Source organism: Lutra lutra, chromosome 9 (genome assembly GCF_902655055.1).
Source record: "Lutra lutra chromosome 9, mLutLut1.2, whole genome shotgun sequence".
Taxonomy (NCBI): Eukaryota; Metazoa; Chordata; class Mammalia; order Carnivora; family Mustelidae; genus Lutra; species Lutra lutra.
Window position 1 is genome coordinate 31,472,748 of NC_062286.1, and position 20,877 is coordinate 31,493,624.

Here is a 20,877-nt window from a genome sequence, read left to right on the forward strand (position 1 = left end):
TAATCCAATCAAGAAATGGGCAGACGACATGAACAGACATTTCTGCAAAGAAGACATCCAGATGGCCAACAGACACATGAAAAAGTGCTCCATATCACTCGGCATCAGGGAAATACAAATCAAAACCACAATGAGATATCACTTCACACCAGTCAGAATGGCTAAAATTAACAAGTCAGGAAATGACAGATGCTGGCGAGGATGCGGAGAAAGGGGAACCCTCCTACACTGTTGGTGGGAATGCAAGCTGGTGCAACCACTCTGGAAAACAGCATGGAGGTTCCTCAAAATGTTGAAAATAGAACTACCCTATGACCCAGCAATTGCACTGCTGGGTATTTACCCTAAAGATACAAACGTAGTGATCCGAAGGGGCACGTGCACCCGAATGTTTATTGCAGCAATGTCTACAATAGCCAAACTATGGAAAGAACCTAGATGTCCATCAACAGACGAATGGATAAAGATGTGGTATATATACACAATGGAATACTATGCAGCCATCAAAAGAAATGAAATCTTGCCATTTGCGACGACGTGGATGGAACTAGAGGGTATCATGCTTAGTGAAATAAGTCAATCGGAGAAAGACAACTATCATATGATCTCCCTGATATGAGGGAGAGGAGATGCAATATGGGGGGTTAAGGGGGTAGGAGAAGAATAAATGTAACAAGATGGGATTGGGAGGGAGACAAACCATAAGTGACTCTTTTTTTTTTTTTTTAAAGATTTTATTTATTTGTCAGAGAGAGAGGGAGAGAGAGCGAGACAGGCAGATAGAATGGCAGGCAGAGGCAGAGGGAGAAGCAGGCTCCCTGCTGAGCAAGGAGCCCGATGCGGGACTCGATCCCAGGACGCTGGGATCATGACCTGAGCCGAAGGCAGCTGCTTAACCAACTGAGCCACCCAGGCGTCCCCCATAAGTGACTCTTAATCTCACAAAACAAACTGAGGGTTGATGGGGGGAGGGGGGTTGGGAGAGGGGGGGTGGGGTTATGGATATTGGGGAGGGTATGTGCTATGGTGAGTGCTGTGAAGTGTGTAAACCTGAAGATTCGCAGACCTGTACCCCTGGGGATAAAAATATATGTTTATAAAAAATTTAAAAAAAAAAAAAAAAGAATATTACTCAACCATCAAAAAACTGGAATCTTGCCATTTGCTATGAGATGGATGGAGCTAGAAGGTATTATGCTAAGCAAAGTAAGTCAATCAGAGAAACACAATTATCATATGATCTCACTGATAGGTGGAATTTGAGAAACAAGGCAGAGGGCCTTAGGAGAAGAGAGGAAAAAATGAAATAAGACAAAACCAGAGGGAGACAAACCATAGGAGACTTTTAATCTCAGGAAACAAACGGAGGGTTGCTGGAGTGGAGAGGGGGTGAGAGTGATGGGGTGGCTGGGTGATGGACACTGGGGAGGGTACGTGCTATGGTGAGTGCTGTCAACTGTGTAAGACTGATGAATCACAAACCTGTACCCCTAAAACAAAAATACACTATTAATAAAAGTAAATTAATTAAAAAAAAAGCATCCAACTCATGATTTCTGCTCAGATCAAGATCTCAGGGTTGTGGGATCTAGCCCCGCCTCAGGCTGCATGCTCAGTGGGAGTCTGCATGAGATTCTCTCTCCCCTCCTGCCCCTCCCCCACTGAGGTGCGCACACACACTCAAGTGAGTAAATAAATCTTTAAAAAAAAAAAGATTCTGCCTCTCGCTTTGCCCCTCTGCCTCACCCCTGTGTGCGCACACATGTGCTCATGTTCTCACTCTCTCTAAAAAAAAGAAAAAGTAATCCTTGTGGCAGCACTTAAGTCTGGCATGAATGAATGAAATCAAACATGTTTTAGATTGTTAAGTTCTATGAGAAAATCAACTTTAAAAAGGGATGTTCAATAAACTATGTAAATAATTTCGTGCTATATAATAAAACCACAGATTTATAGATTTATAACTAAATATGTATTCTCAGAGTTGTCAGAATTTATCTAGTATCTAAGGTAGGGAGTGGAGTTCCAGAAATATCGGCTCTTTTCTGAAGCATTTCCTACAGTTTGGCAAAAAAACAGGGATACATAAAATTTTGCTATGGGCAAGATTTTGTTTCTTAAAGATTTTATTTGTTTTCACAAGACAGAGAGCATGAACATGAGTGGGGGGGTGGGGCAAAGGAAGAGGGAGAAGCAGGCTCTCTGAGCAGGGAGACTGATGCAGGACTCGAAAAAATGACCCTGGGATCATGACCTGAGCTGAAGGCTGACACTTAACCAACTGAGCCACCCAGACGTCCCCTGTTATGGGCAAGATTTAAGGGCATAATAAAAGAGCTTTTTTTTTTTTTTTAAGATTTTATTTTTATTTATTTGACAGACAGAGATCACAAGCAGGCAGGGGCGGGGGAGGGAAGCAGGCTCCCTGCAGAGAGCCCGATTTGGGGCTTGATAGCAGGACCCTGGGACCATGACCCGAGCGGAAGGCAGAGACTTTAACCCACTGGGCCACCAGGCGCCCCATAAAAGAGCTTTCTGAATGGAGAAGTCAGGTATCTCATTCTAATTCTAGCTTTCAAAAAGACCAAGCCACAGGGCGCCTGAGTGGCTCAGTCGTTAAGCATCTGCCTTCGGTTCAGGTCATGATCCCTGGGTCCTGGGATCGAGTTCTGCCATCAGGCTCCCTGCTTGGTGGGAAGCCTGCTTTCCCCTCTCCCACTCCACCTGCTTGTATTCCCTCTCTCTCTGGCAAATAAATAAAATTAAAACAAAACAAACAAACAAGAAAGCCACAAACCAACAAAAGACTAAAGACTAATGCAGATTGGGAACCAGAAAAGTCCAATGGTCAAAGAGTAACTATGAAGACCGAAATAAATAACAGAATACTGATAACATCAAATGCAGATGATGAATAAAGCAAGACTTTAAAATGAGGCTAAAATATTATAAATTTTAAAATAAGAAATAGGATTTCTTTACCTTTGTGAAAGTCTCCTCTGTGACACACAATGGGACATTATAATAATGCAACACACATGAGGGTGGTTGGATTATATTCTTAGATGCTTGACCAGCACTTGTAAAGCGATTATTTTTGCTCATTGCAAAATCTTTGTAGCTACTTGTACCATCCTCCAGCTCAAATATTTGACTGGGAACAACTGAATGTTGTTTAGACACACTAAGGATTGGGAAGGAAAAAGGTACAGAACATACCTTGTTAGACAAAAAGCAACAAGTAGGCAGTATTGAAATATTAATATCTATGCCTGCATCAATTCTGACAAATAAGACAAAAGTAGATATTTAAATATGATTTATTTAATATTTTAAACATTTACTTGAATGCTTAAGTTATAATCCATCACTCTTATAGTTTAGGTATATTCTCAAATTGGGAATTGGGAAACTACATAAAACTTGCCCATTTTTAACATGCTGTTTTATCATAACACTAAAAACTAGGTATAGGTGGGCAAAACCTGAATTATATGACCCTAACATATTTTGTCTAAAATGGTAACATTATAGGTGCTAGTTTCAAATGTGCTCTCAATTACATTAAAATATTCTGAAACTGAAATTAATATCTAATAAAAATGATTTTTTAATACTTTTTAAATTTACCACTTAAGATAATTACCAAACATTAAGTCTTTTCCCAAATAATTTGACATTGTTAAGATGTGTGACAGCTCTTTCTACAGCATACTCATCACCCATTTCTACCAGTGCTGTACCAGGAATGGTCTTCATAAATTTTACCTGTAAATACAAAAATCCCAAAAAGTTGACTATTTATTTCCCTTCTACAGTAACAGAATTTCTTAAAGAGAGTATGATTTAAGTGGCTGAAGTCAAATACAGAAGATCACCTGGAATCTTTACTCTGCTGTGCTATTAGACCCTTGTAATTCAACAATGTTAAAAAGGAAGACTATAATTCCATTGTGTAGCACAATGAAGAAGAGCACAGGTTTACTCTGGCTCTGCTATTTATTGTGTGATTTGGGGCAACTTTCTTCTCTGAGTCACAGGCTTCCCTATAAAACAGAGATAATGATAGTATCTGGTAGGGCTCATCAATATTTATTCATTCAACAAGTATTTATTAGGTGCCTAAAATGTTTTGATAAACATTGTGCTGGGTACTAGGGATTAATGGTGAACATAATAGACATGGTCTTCTTGAAACTTATATTCTGGTAGGTAGGTCAAAAATTTTAAAATAAATAATAATTCCCAACTACTCAGAATGCTGTTAAAGCAATAAACAAGATGCTCTAAGAAATAATGCATGATGGCCTTGAGACAGCACTGCCAGCAGGAAGGCTTGTACAAGGTGGGGGCAGTTTTAAAAACAGGCATACTTCACAGTATTTCATGACATCTTGGGCAGAGGCCACACTTATCCTCTTATACTATTCTAATTTTAATAGATAACACGATCATAGGGTTAAATGGGTCAAGTATGATAATAATTCAGCTAGTACCTACTCCTTAGAAACTCCTTAAATAGCTATTCTGTACCACTAACATTCATAACACCTTGAACATACTTCTTATTTGTTAGCCTTAAAAGAAAACTACAAATGTATTTACGTAACACATGCCACATAGCATTTATATCCACCCTTGCAACTACCAATTTTAAATGGGCTCTCCCAATGTTTTTATACCATACCTGTACTTGAACAAAACTTGGTGGTAGCAGGACTTTTCAGCTGTACTTGAAATCAGAGCCCAAAGTGGGGCTCAATCCCAGGACCCTGGGATCATGACCCAAGCCGAAGGCAGAGGCTTTAACCCACTGAGCCACCCAGGCGCCCCTATACGGGTCTTTTAAAGGATTACCATAGCTTAAGTTTCATGTATCATAATTGTTTAAAATACAAAAAAACTTTTGACATGTGAGACTGGAATTGTTCAAGTTTATTAAACAAAGTGATTTAGGTTTCTAAATCTAGAGACAACTAGTTCATAACAGAAAAGACAAAGATATCCTAAAGATGTTGATTAAACGGATTCTGATTGTCTACAAATGTGAAAAGCATGAACAGAAAAGTAACATTACGTGGTAAGATTAAAATACACATTAAAGCCCATTTAGTTAACAAACATGCAGTCCCTAGACCTTAACTAACACCTAGGTGTCTAAGATAAATGTCTGTGTGAAAAAATCTAAACTACTTCTCCCAATGTTGCTAAATTTGTTCATGTATTCCTGGCAAGTTATGTAAGAAGAAATACCCCATATGTTATCCCTAGACCAAATGTGGGATTTTCTTTTTCTTTTCTAAATGTGTTCAAATGGTTATGTTGAGGAAACTCTTGTTTCAGAGAGTTTCTGAGTTGCTTTCTCAGTTCAAGGAGGCTTTATTTTGGAATTAATGAACCAAGAACTCAGAGTACCAACTTTTCAAGCCATGCTCCTGCTCCCACACATTTATGACTCACATGCTTGTACCTTTTTATTATTGTGAAAAGAACACTAAAATCACTTTAAACAATAGAGAAAAATAACATTATCTCAGTACTGAAACTCACTGGCAAGTGTATCAAACAAGTGGTAACTTAAGATGACCAATCACTTCCCCAGTTAAATTTTCCATGATTCTTCAGAAAACAGTTTAAGTATCTACTTTATGATAGGACCTATTTTAAATATTTATGAGATATCAATGAACAAAACATCACAGATCTCGGGAAATGGTTGTCTAATAAAAATAAGGTCACAGCTTTAAAGATCTTTAAAATATGTAAAATTTAAATGTTTTGCTGCTTTTTGAGTATAAGCCTCCAGATATAGTTTTGGACACATTCTTTCAAAGGGGGTCAGTTTCAAATACTGATAGAGGTAAAAGTACATTGTTCCTCAGAAGATACTGGAACTCTAGCATTTGGGAGGCAAGTATTTAAATCTAGAACTCTCCTAAAATTCAGGACTTGTGGCCAAGCTCCACTTGCTCTTTCATATTCTACAGTTCAAATGTTAAGTGTTAGAAACACTTGGGAATGATTAAAAAAAAAAGAAAAAAAAAATACAGGCTAGTAACTGACTAAACTATTGTTTTGGACTTCCATTTACATTAGCTATTTTTAAAGTATTTTAGTACCAATAACCTACACTGATCACTTACCAACAAAAACCAATTTCTGAAGTTCCTACGTAATAAATTTTAGCTTACGTGGGTTACTACTAAAAGAACTTTTATGTTCCTAATACAAGGAGAAGACATATATATTTGCTGCCTTTTCAAACTTTCCTACTAGGTATCCTAGTAAAGAAATTAATATAAAACAAAACTTACCTTTTCAATATTTCCGTATAAGCAGAATAGGTTGAATACTCTTGAACAATTCATTTTTAGCTGATGTAATCCACTAACCATTACAACTGACCCGGAGGGGTTTCCTCCATGCATGTAAGAGGAAGAAGCCTGTGGTAATGGGTATGCAACAAGCTCAGGCGTATCTCGAGAGCCCATTCTGTAACGACTTGGTAAAGGCAACAATGGACCATGGGATCCTAAGAAAATGATAAACAAAACAAAACACAACTTAGCAGATACACTTCACCACTAAAAGTAAACTCTTAGTATTAGCTAGTTTGATGTATGTCCAAGGAAAACTCAAATGTATTAATATTCAAATATAACCTGTGGGGATTAATAAAATCTGTTTCTGTGTACCAGATCCAAGATACACTGACCTGCACACCTCTGCATATACATCAGGCTTAAAGTTTATATTTCTAAAAATACTGTTTAACAAAAAAGTATATAAGATCAAGCCACAGATAGTAGGGATGGGGAGAATCAGTAAAAAACTTTGGGCCACTGTGTATAAATTATATCTCAAATTAAAAAAAAACAAAAACAAAAAACCTTCTGCCAACATCTTTTGGAGGATAATACAGTAAAATATACAGTGAAATCAGAAACTATCTCTGTACAGACATTTTAAAAAAAGACACCTCTTTAGTTCCACTGAAATGCTATCTCCTTGAATATATTTTACTGTAACATGCTTTCCGGTATTTTATTACCCTAATTCTAATTTAGGAAACAAAACCCCTAATTTCATTAATATCTTATCGACTCAAAGGTATCATTTATTCAGCACCCTGCATTATCTGAAACAACGTCAAGAACCCAGAATAAGCCTGAACAGCTGAAACTGTTGTCACAAAACATATACAAATCTATGTCTCATACTGAGAATCCTTATTAAGAACTTTCTAATTTTAGAGTAGTTCTAAACAACTTTGATTTATCCAGTTTTCCCATCTGTAACAGATTGGAAGTAACAAGAAAAATAAAGCTAAAAAGTCAATGGAACAGACACGAATGGGGGAGTCTGGAGAAACTGATACTAAAAGCAGGCATAGGGCCATTCACAACAGCAAGAAGAGAGAGTCCTAAAAAGTGAGAAGCAACTAAGACACCAACTCATAAACTGGTGGTTGCCGGAGGAGAGAAAAGAAGGGGTGAAACAGGAAAAGAGGATCAACTCTCAGTGCAAAAAAATAACTCTCCGGGATGGAAAGTACTGCAGAGGGAACATGGTCAGTAATACTGTAGGAACGCTATATGGTACCACACTTATCATGGTAAGCACCGCACACAGCACAGTATCATCAATCTCTCTGTCGTACACTCAACTAACGTCACAGTGTATGTCAACTATACTTCGACTTAAAAGCAGCAACTAAAATGGATGCATAGCTCAGAAATATAAACCCATACATGTTAGATACTCCTGAGTTAGTGATTACAGAAGCATACTCTTGCAACATGGAAAGGTCCTCCTGATGTTCAAGAAACCAACCCAAAGACCCAAGTCTTTTCTTCATTTCTCAAGAAGAATATGTAATGCTACTGATCCTCATTTTTATGTAAAACTAAGGGACATCTGTTATCCACTAAGTAAGTTACCAAGAACTACATTTTGGTATTCATAGCATGCTATTAAAGCTTATGCGGACTCCAGTTCAGTATTTAGTATTCTTAATATAGCTGTCATTCATAACAACACAGCAATACTACCAGTGAGCATACACACAGTGTGAGTTCCTACGATTTCATGAAGGAAAAAACACTTCATTAATGCATCATCAGTGTTGCCTTAAACCTTCAACTGCCCTTCTTGCTGATGATTAGTAGTTTATCAAAATAATAGAGCTCATGGTGAGTTACTTGTTAGGAGCAACACATATTTTGAACTCTAATTTAAACTTTATACATATGTTGGGGTCAAATATCAATCATTCTTATCCCTACTGCAGAAGTACATATCCATGTTACACCATCCCTTTGCTACCACCGTTTGCTTTAAAGACACTTCACTACTGGGGCGCCTGGGTGGCTCAGTGGATTAAAGCCTCTGCCTTCAGCTCAGGTCATGATCCCAGAATCCTGGGATTGAGCCCCGCGTCAGGCTCTCTGCTCAGTGGTTGTGACCTCTCTCTGTCAAATAAATAAAATCTAAAAAAAAAAAAGGACACTTCACTATTATCACTAAATTTTTTCATAGAAAGTAGAAAGATGTGTAGTGGATGGGCAATGGAAACTTCCACTCTGCTTAAGTTGGTCAATGCCCAAAACTGTTGAAATCCACTACCATAGGTAACAAATGAATTCAGTACTAGAGAATGTAACTGATGTTTATAATTATGACCTCAGTCCTCAGGATTAAATTATGTTATCTATACTATTTAAATTGTTGCCTATATTGTTTAAGAAAAAGTAGAAATCTTTTTAAATGTTTCTATAATAAAAAATTCATACAAAATGTTTTGATGCTTAAAAAGCTAATACTTGGGGGCACCTGGGTGGCTCAGTGGGTTAAGCTGCTGCCTTCCGCTCAGGTCATGATCTCAGGGTCCTGGGATCGAGCCCTGCATCGGGCTCTCTGCTCAGCTGGGAGCCTGCTTCCTCCTCTCTCTCTGACTGCCTCTCTGCCTGCTTGTGATCTCTGTCTGTCAAATAAATAAATTAAAAAAAAAAAAAATCTTAAAAAAAAAAAAAAAAAAAAAAGCTAATACTTGGGGCACCCGGGTGGCTCAGTTGGTTAAGCAGCTGCCTTCGGCTCGGGTCATGATTCCAGGGTCCTGGGATCGAGCCCCCCATCGGGCTCCCTGCTCAGCAGAGAGCCTGCTTCTCTTTCCCCCTCTCCCTAATGCTCTGCTTACTTGTGCTCTCTAACTCTCTGTCAAATAAACAAATAAAATATTTTTTAAAAAAAGCTAATACTTCAGGTATTAAAAAAATTCGATTATGTGGAAAATGCTACATAAATGCATTATCATCTGAAAGGCATTTTTCATCCTTATGCTTTAAAATCTCTGGTCCAGGAGCCATATCCAAAGATGCTAGCAATTAATATACAAAATTTTCTTAGACCCACAGAAAACAAATCTGTATAGAAGTGGTAAAAATAATACTTTTCAAGTATGAGGGCATCTACCAGTTCACCTCATAGGATAGTGCTTCCCAAAGTAAAAGATTTAAAGAATTCTGAGAGCACAGATTTATATTACTATAATCAACCAATGAATAAATCTAATCTAATTAAGTCATTAAACCTTTTCTATTCACTCATTCTCATATTCCATCATAAAGGAAAAGCCAGAGGCGCCTGGAGGCTCAGTGGACTAGGCCTCTGCCTCTGCCTTCCGCTCCAGTCATGATCTCGGGGTCCTGGGATCGAGCCCCGCATGGGGCTCTCTGCTCAGCGGGAAGCCTGCTTCCCCTCTCTCTGCCTGCCTCTCTGCCCGCTTGTGATCTGTCAAATAAATAAATAAAATCTTTAAAAATAAATAAATAAAGGAGAAGCCACCTATGATAGGACACCAAAATGTAAAAACACCTATTTTGCTGAACTGCTGATCTGAAGGGATACAGATATGATCTGCAGTTTTTAAACAGGCTCAATATATCACTCGCACCTACTCCCATCTTCTTTGCTTTCCCCCCAATTTCCTCACCTTACTTCTCTTTCTCTACCTCTTTGTATGCATCTCTCACTCTTCCTATATTCTGTTCTGCTTACTCCCCTAGGAAAGTAAAACAAGTTATCCTCAGGGCGCCTGGGTGGCTCAGTGGGTTAAGCCGCTGCCTTCGGCTCAGGTCATGATCTCAGGGTCCTGGGATCGAGTCCCGCATCGGGCTCTCTGCTCAGCAGGGAGCCTGCTTCCCTTCCCCTCTCTCTGCCTGCCTCTCTGTCTACTTGTGATCTCTCTCTCTGTCAAATAAATAAATAAAATCTTTGAAAAAAAAAAAAAAAAACAAGTTATCCTCAGAGAGTTAACATTTCAATGGATATAGCTCAGAATGGCTGTCCCTACACAACCCCACAACCAGTCCTCCACAGCAGGACCCTATTTAACTGCCAATGCAAAGAATTTTGCACCTCTCTTTAGTAAGCTTACATTTTAAAATTTACACACACACACACAAAATTAATTAGAGTATGAAACTGACAAAGAATTTCACAATAGGCTTTTTAAAAATATAGAGTTCTTCTACACATGCATATAATATACTTTTATTTATACCAATTTTCAGTAAGATGTATTTTATGAAGATAAACCTGAAAACTCAGAATGAGAAAATAGTCTGTGTCAACAATACCACAGTAGGGTTCTTTGTCCTTCATTTATTCTTTCACAGACTTTTCTAGACCCCTTGGCAAAATATTTAAACAATTTTTAGCCTTCCGCCAACTGCCATGACACATATACTCCACAACTACACTACAAACTTGTGATAAGCAATTCTTTGTAACCTCCCACTATGGAAAGCACAGTCGGCTCCTAATAAGTGTTTCTTTACTACAGGAGCAGAACTATCTACATGACCAGATTTAATATTTATGGTGTTAAAGAAACAGCTAAGAAAAATGATCAAGAAACTCACTGAAACCACTGGAGGAAGATTTTCATTATATACCACACTTACTATTTTGACAACAAAGAGATTGTTTCAATCACTTCTTCCAGACAGACTACCATAGCAACCTGAACACACACACACACAGAGGTAATAAATCCCAGAGTTCAAAAAAAGACACTAAGGAATAAGCTAAAATTCATGGCTAAGAACAGTCATCAAACATGTAGGCAATCTGAAAACATTATGGACAATAGGCAACACCGGAAGATTTTAGAAGATAAATCCCAAGAGTACAATATAGCAATTTCTATCTTCTACAGCTTCTAATAGCATTGAACTTCAGCCTTAAACCACAGAATAGGTGGGGTCAATAACCACTACTAAAAACTAAAGAAGATCTAAAAACACAGAACTTATAACCAGTTGCAAGTCTTATCAATAACAATTCTCAACATCTACCCCTACAAGCACAACAGTCTGATGCCTAACTTTTTCCTGAGGAAGAGTATTATTTAACCTTACCAACATAGCTAACATTAAAACTGAGAAGTTTTAAAAGAGGAATTAAGTACAAACAAATTTAGCCAAAGCCAAAATACCAACTGTAGAACTAAAGAATTAGACTCTAACCAGAAACACGTTTCTTTTTGACAAATGCCCCATTCTTTCTGCCTTTATTACTCAAAGTTCCTCTTTGTTCCTAATGGCTAGAATGGAAGAAAATATACTTACTGAGCAATAATATTTCCTTTTGGTCCTCTAACAGACCAGTGCCCATTACTAATCAAAACCAAACCAAACCAAAATGTTAAAAAAGCTTTCAACCCCCAACCAATAGCTCTCATTTATCTCAAGGATTATATGATAAATCAATATCCTCTAAGAAAACAAAGGATTCTGGACAACTCTTTGGGAGTACATTATAAGGGACTGATCCCCTATAAACCAAGTCAGGTGAGCAGGAAAAATAGAGACAAGAAATGTGCCATTCTTCATCAGAAATGCAAAAATTCTAATAGTTCGTCTATACTACCTTCCTTCTGCCTTGACAAACTTACCATAGCCATCATGTCTAAACGAAGAAGGGTGTTCTCCCAAAATGGCTTGTCTCTGGCGACCCTTTCCTCTATCTGACACAAAAGTAGAAACATGGTTTTAACAATTTTGACCCAAGTACTTAACAGAGTACTCACATGGGAAACACCCATTCAAAACATCCATTACAATTCATGAAAGAAATAGGATTCCTGGTTAACTTTAAACATCCATTCATATCCAATTTAAATACAAACACCAAGAGTTTAAGGAAGTAATTCTATCTAACAAATTCCACTTAGCTTGAAAATATCTTTTTGGCAAATGCCAAATACAATCACACTTTCAAATTTAAGGAAAGAATGGATACTTTTCAGGAAGTGAACATACACAATGCTAGAGTTTGACACTGTACAGAAGTTTTTACCAATACATGTCTTTAAAACAAGCTTTAAGTGCAGTACTTTTGAAAGACAGTACCTGAATCATACTATTAGCTTCAACAGCAACACATTTTCAAAGTGGGCTTCTTTCAAGAAGTTCAGCATAAGCCAACAACAACCTGTATTACATGGTTTCACAATCAGTAAACACAGAGTATTTTGTATGTATATACACATATTTACAAACACCTACTGACTTGAGAGCTGGAAATTTGCACATCACTGGCCCATTTTATATCATGGATTGGTCATTGTCTATAGACCTTAACACCAGGCAGGACTATGAGCACCCCCCCAAAGTTTAAATATGCCAAGATAAAGCTAACCAAGGGGGCTACATTATTGGATGAGAGTACTACAATACTCCTAAAAAATAATTTTTATGCTAGCTATGTTTTCAGGAAAGGCATGCCAATTTTCCTAAAGTTAATTTGAAACATCCAAAAAAAAAAAATTACTTGTAAGTTTCTAAAATAGCACTTCCTATGTTGGTTGGTAAATTTTAGAAATTACTGTACAATACTTTTATAAAGTTTGCTGATCCAATTATAGTACCAAATAAGATTTTTTTTTTAAATATATCTTATGAATCTGGTCATTCTAATCTTTGAAAATTCACAGAGAGGCTTTCTATAAATCCTTAGTCACCTAAACAAATGAGATTTATGGGAGATGAGAAATAATTTTCACTTCAGCCCAGAGAAGTACCATTTTAAGTACCTATCCCAAGTTAGCATAGCATTAAAAGGGACCTAAGAGGTCATCTAATTCACCTTTTATTCAGTGTATAAATTCTCTTTACACCATCCCTATCAATTGGAACCATCTAGCCCTCTGCTTACCCAATACCAATAACAATGTACTTATTACCTTCATTACCTTCCTTTACATTTTCAGTTGGCCCTAAATAATGAGATAATTTTTGTATTGTATATAAATTGGTCCTCTACCTATTTTCTATCCCGTTTGGGACTCACAGACTTAGTCTATCTCCAAAAACCCTCTCAAATGCTTCCAAGTTATTAAGATCCTCCCTCCATTTCCCCAAAGTCATTTCTTCTCCAGTCATTCACAGTTCCTTCTTTCTATTACATGGGTTCCAGCATCGTCATTTAAGTCCCACTCCTCCTGAATTAATCCAGTCAGCTAATCCCTTCTGTTAATATTCCTCTACTTAAGCATGCCACCAAACACTACATGCAATTCCTTATCTAACTAAGGAATCTTTTTTTTTTTAAACTAAGGAATCTTAAACCAAAAACACCATAATGTCTTCATGGCTCAGTTTTACTGATACAGTTAACAGTGTACTATATAAAGAAAAGAGCACTAGACTGGGAATCAGAAGATTCCAATTTAACCACTAATTTGCTGTATAATCAAGAAACTGACAACCTTCATTCATAAAATGAAGGACTTAGAGTGGATGGTCTCCCAAGGTATCTTTCAGCCAAACATTCTCATTATTAATAGTTCTCATCTGAAGCATTCGCTACCTAATATAAGGTCACATGAAATAAAAAGTGTGCGGAAGAGTCAAATACTGATTTCATCAGTCTATAAATAGTGGTTTGTGACTTTTCATGAATTCTTCTGAAATCTGATGGAAGCTATATACCTTCTCCCCCAAAAATGCACATATACACAAGTTTTGTTTAACATTTCTGGAATGATTCTCTGGAGTCCAGACTAAGAACTTTTTATACTAAGCGTAATTTGGGCTGAAAAGGACTTTTAAAAATGAGGTTGTATTTATTACAGAGTTCCTTTTGGTAGAAAAACTTACAATTCAGTATCAACTTGAGTGGAAGATGAAGTCACTACAAAAACAAGAACAGAAACTGCTAGACTTAGAAAGCAAGAGTATTTTCCCCTTGAAAACTAACTGAACTTCTGTTTTACTTCTTTATATTTCACTATTTAAATATCTACCTCACACGTTTCTAACCTTTTCTGATTATAATTCCTTGTATGAAAAACTAATCTAAGCTGGCTCTGCATAAACTTTAGACCTTCTAAAAATAAAAATATGTAAACCCTATTACAATAAGAAGCACATCTACAAATGTTTTAGAAGACATTAAGAGAAATGTAACCAAAACTGTTTTGAGTTAAAAAAAAAAAAAGCATTCTATAACAGATTGTAATTTCACAGAAGTGAGAGATTTCTCATCAACCACTTGTTCTGTTGTTTGAGTACTAAGGTTTTGTTTTCCAATACTGTGCTCAACTGTACCAAGCCTATGCCAAGCAGATTTGTAAGTAGGGAAAAATGTGGGGTCCAGCCAAAGCTGCATCACAATACAAACCTGTTTGCAACACCATGCATAAGGCAAGATGGTTTCCTAAGAATTGAGAATTAAAGGGGCCAATCATCCGAAGTTCTAAATATTGCAACATGCAAAGGATCATCATATTGTCTTTTGTGATGTTTTCTTTTGTTAAGAATACATGCACTATGGAGTCCCTACTGCCCAAGATATTCTGGGTGCCATAAAAGTTTTTCCTACTTTATGGACTTTTGTAGATATGCTCATCTTGGTGAGTTTTTTCAACATGTGGTTCAAACATTGATATTGTAGTTGAGGTGTAGCCAATACTGCAGCCCCCTTGTTTTTACAAGATCCACATTTTAACTTGTATATTCCAGAATTGCCACACAGTTAGTTGAACAATTTTATCAGTCAAACCTATGCTCGTGAAATTTATAAGTTATAGGTGGAAATGCATTTCAAGTGAAATGCTCTTATTTTAAGGTTTATCAAGTTTAAATATAGTCTACCTTGAACAGACATGTTACTTTCACCTACATTTGAAATGTCAAAATTTCTAGTTACACAAGTTAACATGAATGATAACCTTAAATTGTTACAAAAAGTGACAACTTATAAACAGCCACTTTACAAAAAAAAAAAAAAAATCAAACCACACAGAAACCATCTTTTACATATAATGCAACTTTTCATCATTATGTTAATGTGCTCAATGTCCACAGTTAAGGAAAAAAAACCCAAAAGAGTAAATTGGAGTGCAGCAAATGTGCACCTTTCTAAACCTTTTATCTTTAATATCTGTGTGGATTGGTTGAGCATTAGCAATTCTCAAGACCTATAGATAAACTGGCCCTGGTTATCTGCCAATTAACAATTTGAATCTGAGCTGAAGACAGTTACATTAATGGGCATTAAGGTTTACAACATTGTAAATAAAGTCTAGTACCCGTTAGTGAGAAGTCTTAAATTCTACAACTGGAACCTTAAGGGAAATCAGACCAATATACACATACAACTTGAATACATGGGCACAGTCTATCATGGTGTTCATCCCATGCAAGTCTGAAGTACTGTTAAGTGTCCTCCTTTAAAAACTTGGGGTGATGGTGCATGCAGTATGCAGTCAAGGTGAATTGCAAGTCTGAGTTTTTCAGAGGGCTTTTTGCTGATGCCGATGTTGTGCATGATGAAGTGTAGAGTCAGCCTGTTGGAGTCCTCTATCCTTCTTAATGCCTCGTCCAGCTTGGGGGAAAAGTCCTTTCCATAGAGAAGCAGTGTGCAAGTTTGCAGTTTGTAAGGAATATTCTGAATCAGTTTCCTCTCCTCCAAAGAGAGAGAGCTGCTTGGAGAAATGCAAGTCCTTGAACTGCGGGCGTGCCTGTATGTATGGGCTCCTTGTTGAACTAAATATAAATAACTCAGCACATACCAGTAGGGGGCACTAATTTCAAGGTTATTTTCCAGCATTACATGGCCTTTCGCAACAAAAGCATTCACCAACAAGGTTTTCATTTAAATGCACTAGCTCACCTCAGGAAAAAGGAATCTAACTGCATGTAAAAATCTGTCAGCAGATGTGAGTACATTCTAAAATGCATAAAATACTTACCTCGCCTTCCCAAATATGGTTTAGTGTAGTCCCAACTGTCATTGTCATTCCTAATAACATTTAGACGAGTTGGCTGTTAAGATCAAAAAGAAAATAAGCTCAAACTGTATATCCAAAGCATAAATATTTCTTTGGCAAAGTGTTGAAAATATATTTACCCTTGCATATTCGATTTTTAGTGTGCAACATCCAGCATAAATATCCGCTCCATTCAGTGCTGCTTTAGCTTTCTGGGCACAAAGGACTGATTCAAACATAAGCTCTATTAAGGAAATTTGGTTTAAAGTGTCCAAAATTTAATCATTATTCACTGCCTAAGAAAAGGACCGAAAAATAATCAACTGTAACTCTCACTTCCAGAAATGTTTTACCAATAAAATTTCTAGATGAATTTTAGGAGAATTTATTTTTTAAGATCCAGGGCACCAAAGAAAACATAGTAAACCAAACTATCTACATTAACCCTTCTAAATCATCCAAAGAACTTTATAAACTGAAAAGAAGAGGGGAAATGGAGCATGATCCAATTCCCTGGCAAATGATGACAGTCTGTTATCTTGAAATATTTTACTCTTAAAGGAGGAAAAACATTACCAAAAAAGCAAACTACATAAAGCACATATTTGATTTTTATATATTTCTGAGAAGGCAGAGTTTTATAATCATTTAACTATCTTCATTTTATTGGTTTTAAAAAATTACTTCGGCCTATAGTTGTTTAAGAAAAAAAAAAAAATCAAACCACCAAAATGGTTAAAAAAAAGCGGGGGGCTAAAACACCTTGCTTGAGGTCAACACCATTAAGAGTCTGCTGTATACCCCCACCTTTCTCTATGCATACACATGTACACATAGGTTGGGGGAAATAGTTATTTTTTTACATGGGATTATACAATACATACTTTGTATGTATTGCCTATATATTTGCAACTTGCTCTTTTTACTCAACAACAACAAAAAGTTCTTATATAAACCATGACCCATTTGAAAAATTCAACAAAAAAAGGTAAGAAGAGCTTTATATTACTGACTCTCTAAAAGTTTTGGTACTTCCAAACTACCTGTTTTTAAGGAGAGAGTCAGAAAAGTCCATTTGGGATACATTTTTAAAAGGTACAAATGAGCACTGGGTGTTATACACAACTAATGAATCATTGGACAGTATACCAAAAACTAATGATGTACTATATGCTGGCTAACTGAACACAAAAAATTTATTTTTTTAAAGATTTATTTATTTGATAGAGAGAGAGAGAGAGATCACAAGTAGGCAGAGAGGCAGGCAGAGAGAGGGGGGGAAGCAGGCTCCCCGCCGAGCAGAGAGCACGTTGCGGGGCTTCATCCCAGGAACCTGAGACCATGACCTGAACTGAAGGCAGAAGCTTAACCCACTGAGCCACTCAGGCGCCCCATGACAAAAAATTCTAAAAAATAAAATAAAAAGGTACAAATGAACACATTATCAAAAAATGTTATTTTTTCCCCTATTAAAAAGACAAAGAACACTATGAAATGAAGTATGGGAATGTTTTTAGGTAGCAAGTTATTCTTATCTGTGGGTACTGCAGTTTCATTTTTTAAATCTAAACCAAGTAGGTTTTTGGTGAAGAGCAGAGAATAAATACCATTTGTCAAGATATGATTAAGCAGGAAAAAATAAGACCATATTACACAGCAATCTTCTACATCAATAAAAAAAATTTCTAAGTAAAGGATATTCAACCATTGCTTGTATCCCATTTCTCTTGAATATAACAATACGTTGTACTTTTCCAACTGGGTTGCATACAGTATATAAAACATCCTATGAAGGAAAGAAAACAAGATTTTTTTCACATTTTACATTTGGAAAAACAAGAAAATGATACCCTGCTTTTTTTAACTTAAAAAAAAAAACATCAAGATGTCATTTTTATCCATTACTCATTAAACTTTTAAAAACTGTTTTACTTCTAACGTTATTTCCTCACCCATACAGTATAACAAACATCGGAGAAGTTACAATGAAACATTTCAAAAGGACTGTTACCTTTATCTCCCCCCAAAATCCTTGATTCTTACTTTAACAGGTACCTAAAATAACGTCTGACAACACACAGTAAGTAAACTGAAATTATATTCAATTAATTTATGTTTTGTTTTCCAAAGTGGCTCAGGAGTATTTTAGAATCCCCTGAATTATAGAAATAAATATTTATTAAGAAGTAGTAACAGATAAACTTGGCATTTATTTTTCAAGGGACAATAACGATCTAGAGAAAAGATTCCAGAAAGATCATTTATACAATGTTAGATGTCAGCAAACAAGATCCCTGAATTAAATAAGAGAGAACTTAACACCTACTTAAGAAAAATTCTTCAACTACCAAGAAATTTCTTGAGCACCTACAATTATACAGCAGCACCATTAGGTTCTAGGGATACAACCATAAACAAATCAGACTACTTGTACTAGATTAGGTACATTCTTTCTCCCTGAACACAAAATACTGTAATTAATACTAATTAATACTGCGTATTAATAAGTATAGGGATATTATAGACTTATTAATATCTGTATTCTTATATCTGTATATCTTGTATATCTTATATCTGTATCTTGGCTTTATGTCCCAATATCATAAGTCCTCACTAGAAGTCATACTAACTGAAGCTTCCCTTCTGTGATATTCTATTCATCACAAGAATAAAGTGTCCTTAAAAAAATAAATAAATAAAAAATAAAGTGTCCTTGTTACTGGCTTATTATGAAACAGCATGTGATTATGAAGTAAAAAACTTAACTGGTTCAGAACATGAATCCTTTGTAAAAATTCTGCTAATATCACTGTTTTAAAGGGTGAAACAGGAAATTTTAAGTAAATGAGACAAGTTTTTAATAAGTTATCAAAAGCACTTACAATAATATATACATCTTTGAGATTCTGTCCTTACCTAATAGATGGTCTTAACACATGTGCTGGCACATGAGCGAGAGAAATTTCTTGGATTATCTAACAAGTCTATCTAATTCCTTATCAGAAATAGTTAACACTGATGCTAAATAATACCAATTCTGAAAAGTGCTTATTTGTTACAACTGCACTTCTGACATTTTAACTTCAGTGCTCATCATTTCTTTGTTAAGCATGATATATTCATTTTAATAATTCTTTAAAAAACACTATTTTCAAATATCTAGATGGCAGTGAAGAAAACTACAGGTTAGTCATTCTAGAGGCAATTTTCAAAATCACTTTTAATTTAGTTTATTATACAAACTGCATACCACTGTAATCGGATAAAGAGGATTCTGAATTGATAGGAGAAGAACTTTGTTGCCTCCTGATGGATCATCAGTATTTCCTGGCCGAGTGATCCTTTTGCTTGTAGAATAGTTGAAAAAAGCCTGTTGACCAGCAATGTACACAGGTTCATCCGCAGCAAATGTCACACATTCTTTGGCACTATCTATGTTTTCAAATTCCACTAGAGCCTGCCGTTTAAATGGCATCATCATAACATAGCTGAAAGGGAGATTGGGAAGGAATACCCAAATATAATAAATTCAGTTAACATTATTTTATCTCAATCAAGGAAAGCAGACTTTAAAAAAAATATGTCAAATTATACAGATTAGTATTCTTCATTACATATATGTAATGTTAGTCAATTCTTAAATCATCCAAATAAGCCGTGGTACATCAGGTAGATGATGCATGGTTGCAAGCTTAGCTTCCTGTGACTGAGAGGTTTTCCACCTTTTGCCCTCCTCAAGCACAAGTCTCTGTTAGTTACTAATGACACCGCCCCCTTTTACTCTTCAGGTCGCCACTCCCAAGCAATATTAGAAAATATCTAGATAGAGGGCGCCTGGGTGGCTCAGAGGGTTAAAGCCTCTGCCTTTGGCTCAGGTCATGATCCCAGAATCCTGGGATTGAGACCCACATTGGGTTCTTCTGCTCAGCGGGAAGCCTGCTTCCTCCTCTCTCTCTCTCTCTACCTGCCTCTCTGCCTACTAGTGATCTCTGTCAAATAAATAAAATCTTTGAAAAAAAAAAACAAAAAAAGAAAATATCTAGATATAGAAACCAATGGAAATAAAACTGAGCAGAAGATTAGCATTTGGGAACTCTAAAAACAGAAACTACTACCTCTATCAATTTTTCCAAATAAATAACTGCCCACACTAATAACTAAGAACTGACTATACACTTTCATTTATCTTACTAAAAACAAAAGAATCAAAAGATAGAGAGAAGCAACTCCAAACCAACCAATTTCATACAAATAATCTCCTCCAAAATATTTTTTAATATTAAAGAATCCAAGAAAAATTATTCACTGGATTATGGTAATCATGGTTGCCTATGAGTAAGAGGGTGAAGTTAGTCACATTTCACTGTATACTCTTGGGGAAGAACATATTTTAAATAAATATATGAAATAATAAAGCAATGAAGGGAGGAAGGGAAGAAAGAAATCAAAGCATGTGGATCACACCAGGGGAAACAATAATCTCCTCTGTTCATAAGAACAAGCCCCTTAAAAATGTTTTAAAATACAATCACCATGGCTTTATAACAGTAGAAGTCTGCAGAAAAATCATCACGCCAGGTACTCAGTGACAGCACTGTTTC

The 20,877-nt window shown here is 36.2% G+C and overlaps 1 protein-coding gene across 2 annotated transcripts in view; it reads right to left on the reverse strand.

Annotated features, from left to right (window-relative positions):
• HNRNPLL (heterogeneous nuclear ribonucleoprotein L like) overlaps positions 1-20,877 on the reverse strand; it is a 45,423-nt gene that overhangs the window by 10,514 nt on the left and 14,032 nt on the right. The window contains exons 3-10 of one of the 2 annotated variants that reach the window (XM_047744874.1): positions 19,527-19,764; positions 17,977-18,062; positions 16,417-16,513; positions 16,259-16,331; positions 11,957-12,028; positions 6,315-6,532; positions 3,647-3,768; positions 2,983-3,184 (exon numbers count right to left, since the gene is read on the reverse strand). In XM_047744874.1, coding sequence (XP_047600830.1) covers positions 2,983-3,184; positions 3,647-3,768; positions 6,315-6,532; positions 11,957-12,028; positions 16,259-16,331; positions 16,417-16,513; positions 17,977-18,062; positions 19,527-19,764 — 1,108 coding nt within the window. The remainder of the gene's footprint in view (positions 1-2,982; positions 3,185-3,646; positions 3,769-6,314; positions 6,533-11,956; positions 12,029-16,258; positions 16,332-16,416; positions 16,514-17,976; positions 18,063-19,526; positions 19,765-20,877) is intronic. The other variant, XM_047744875.1, reaches the window with a different exon arrangement.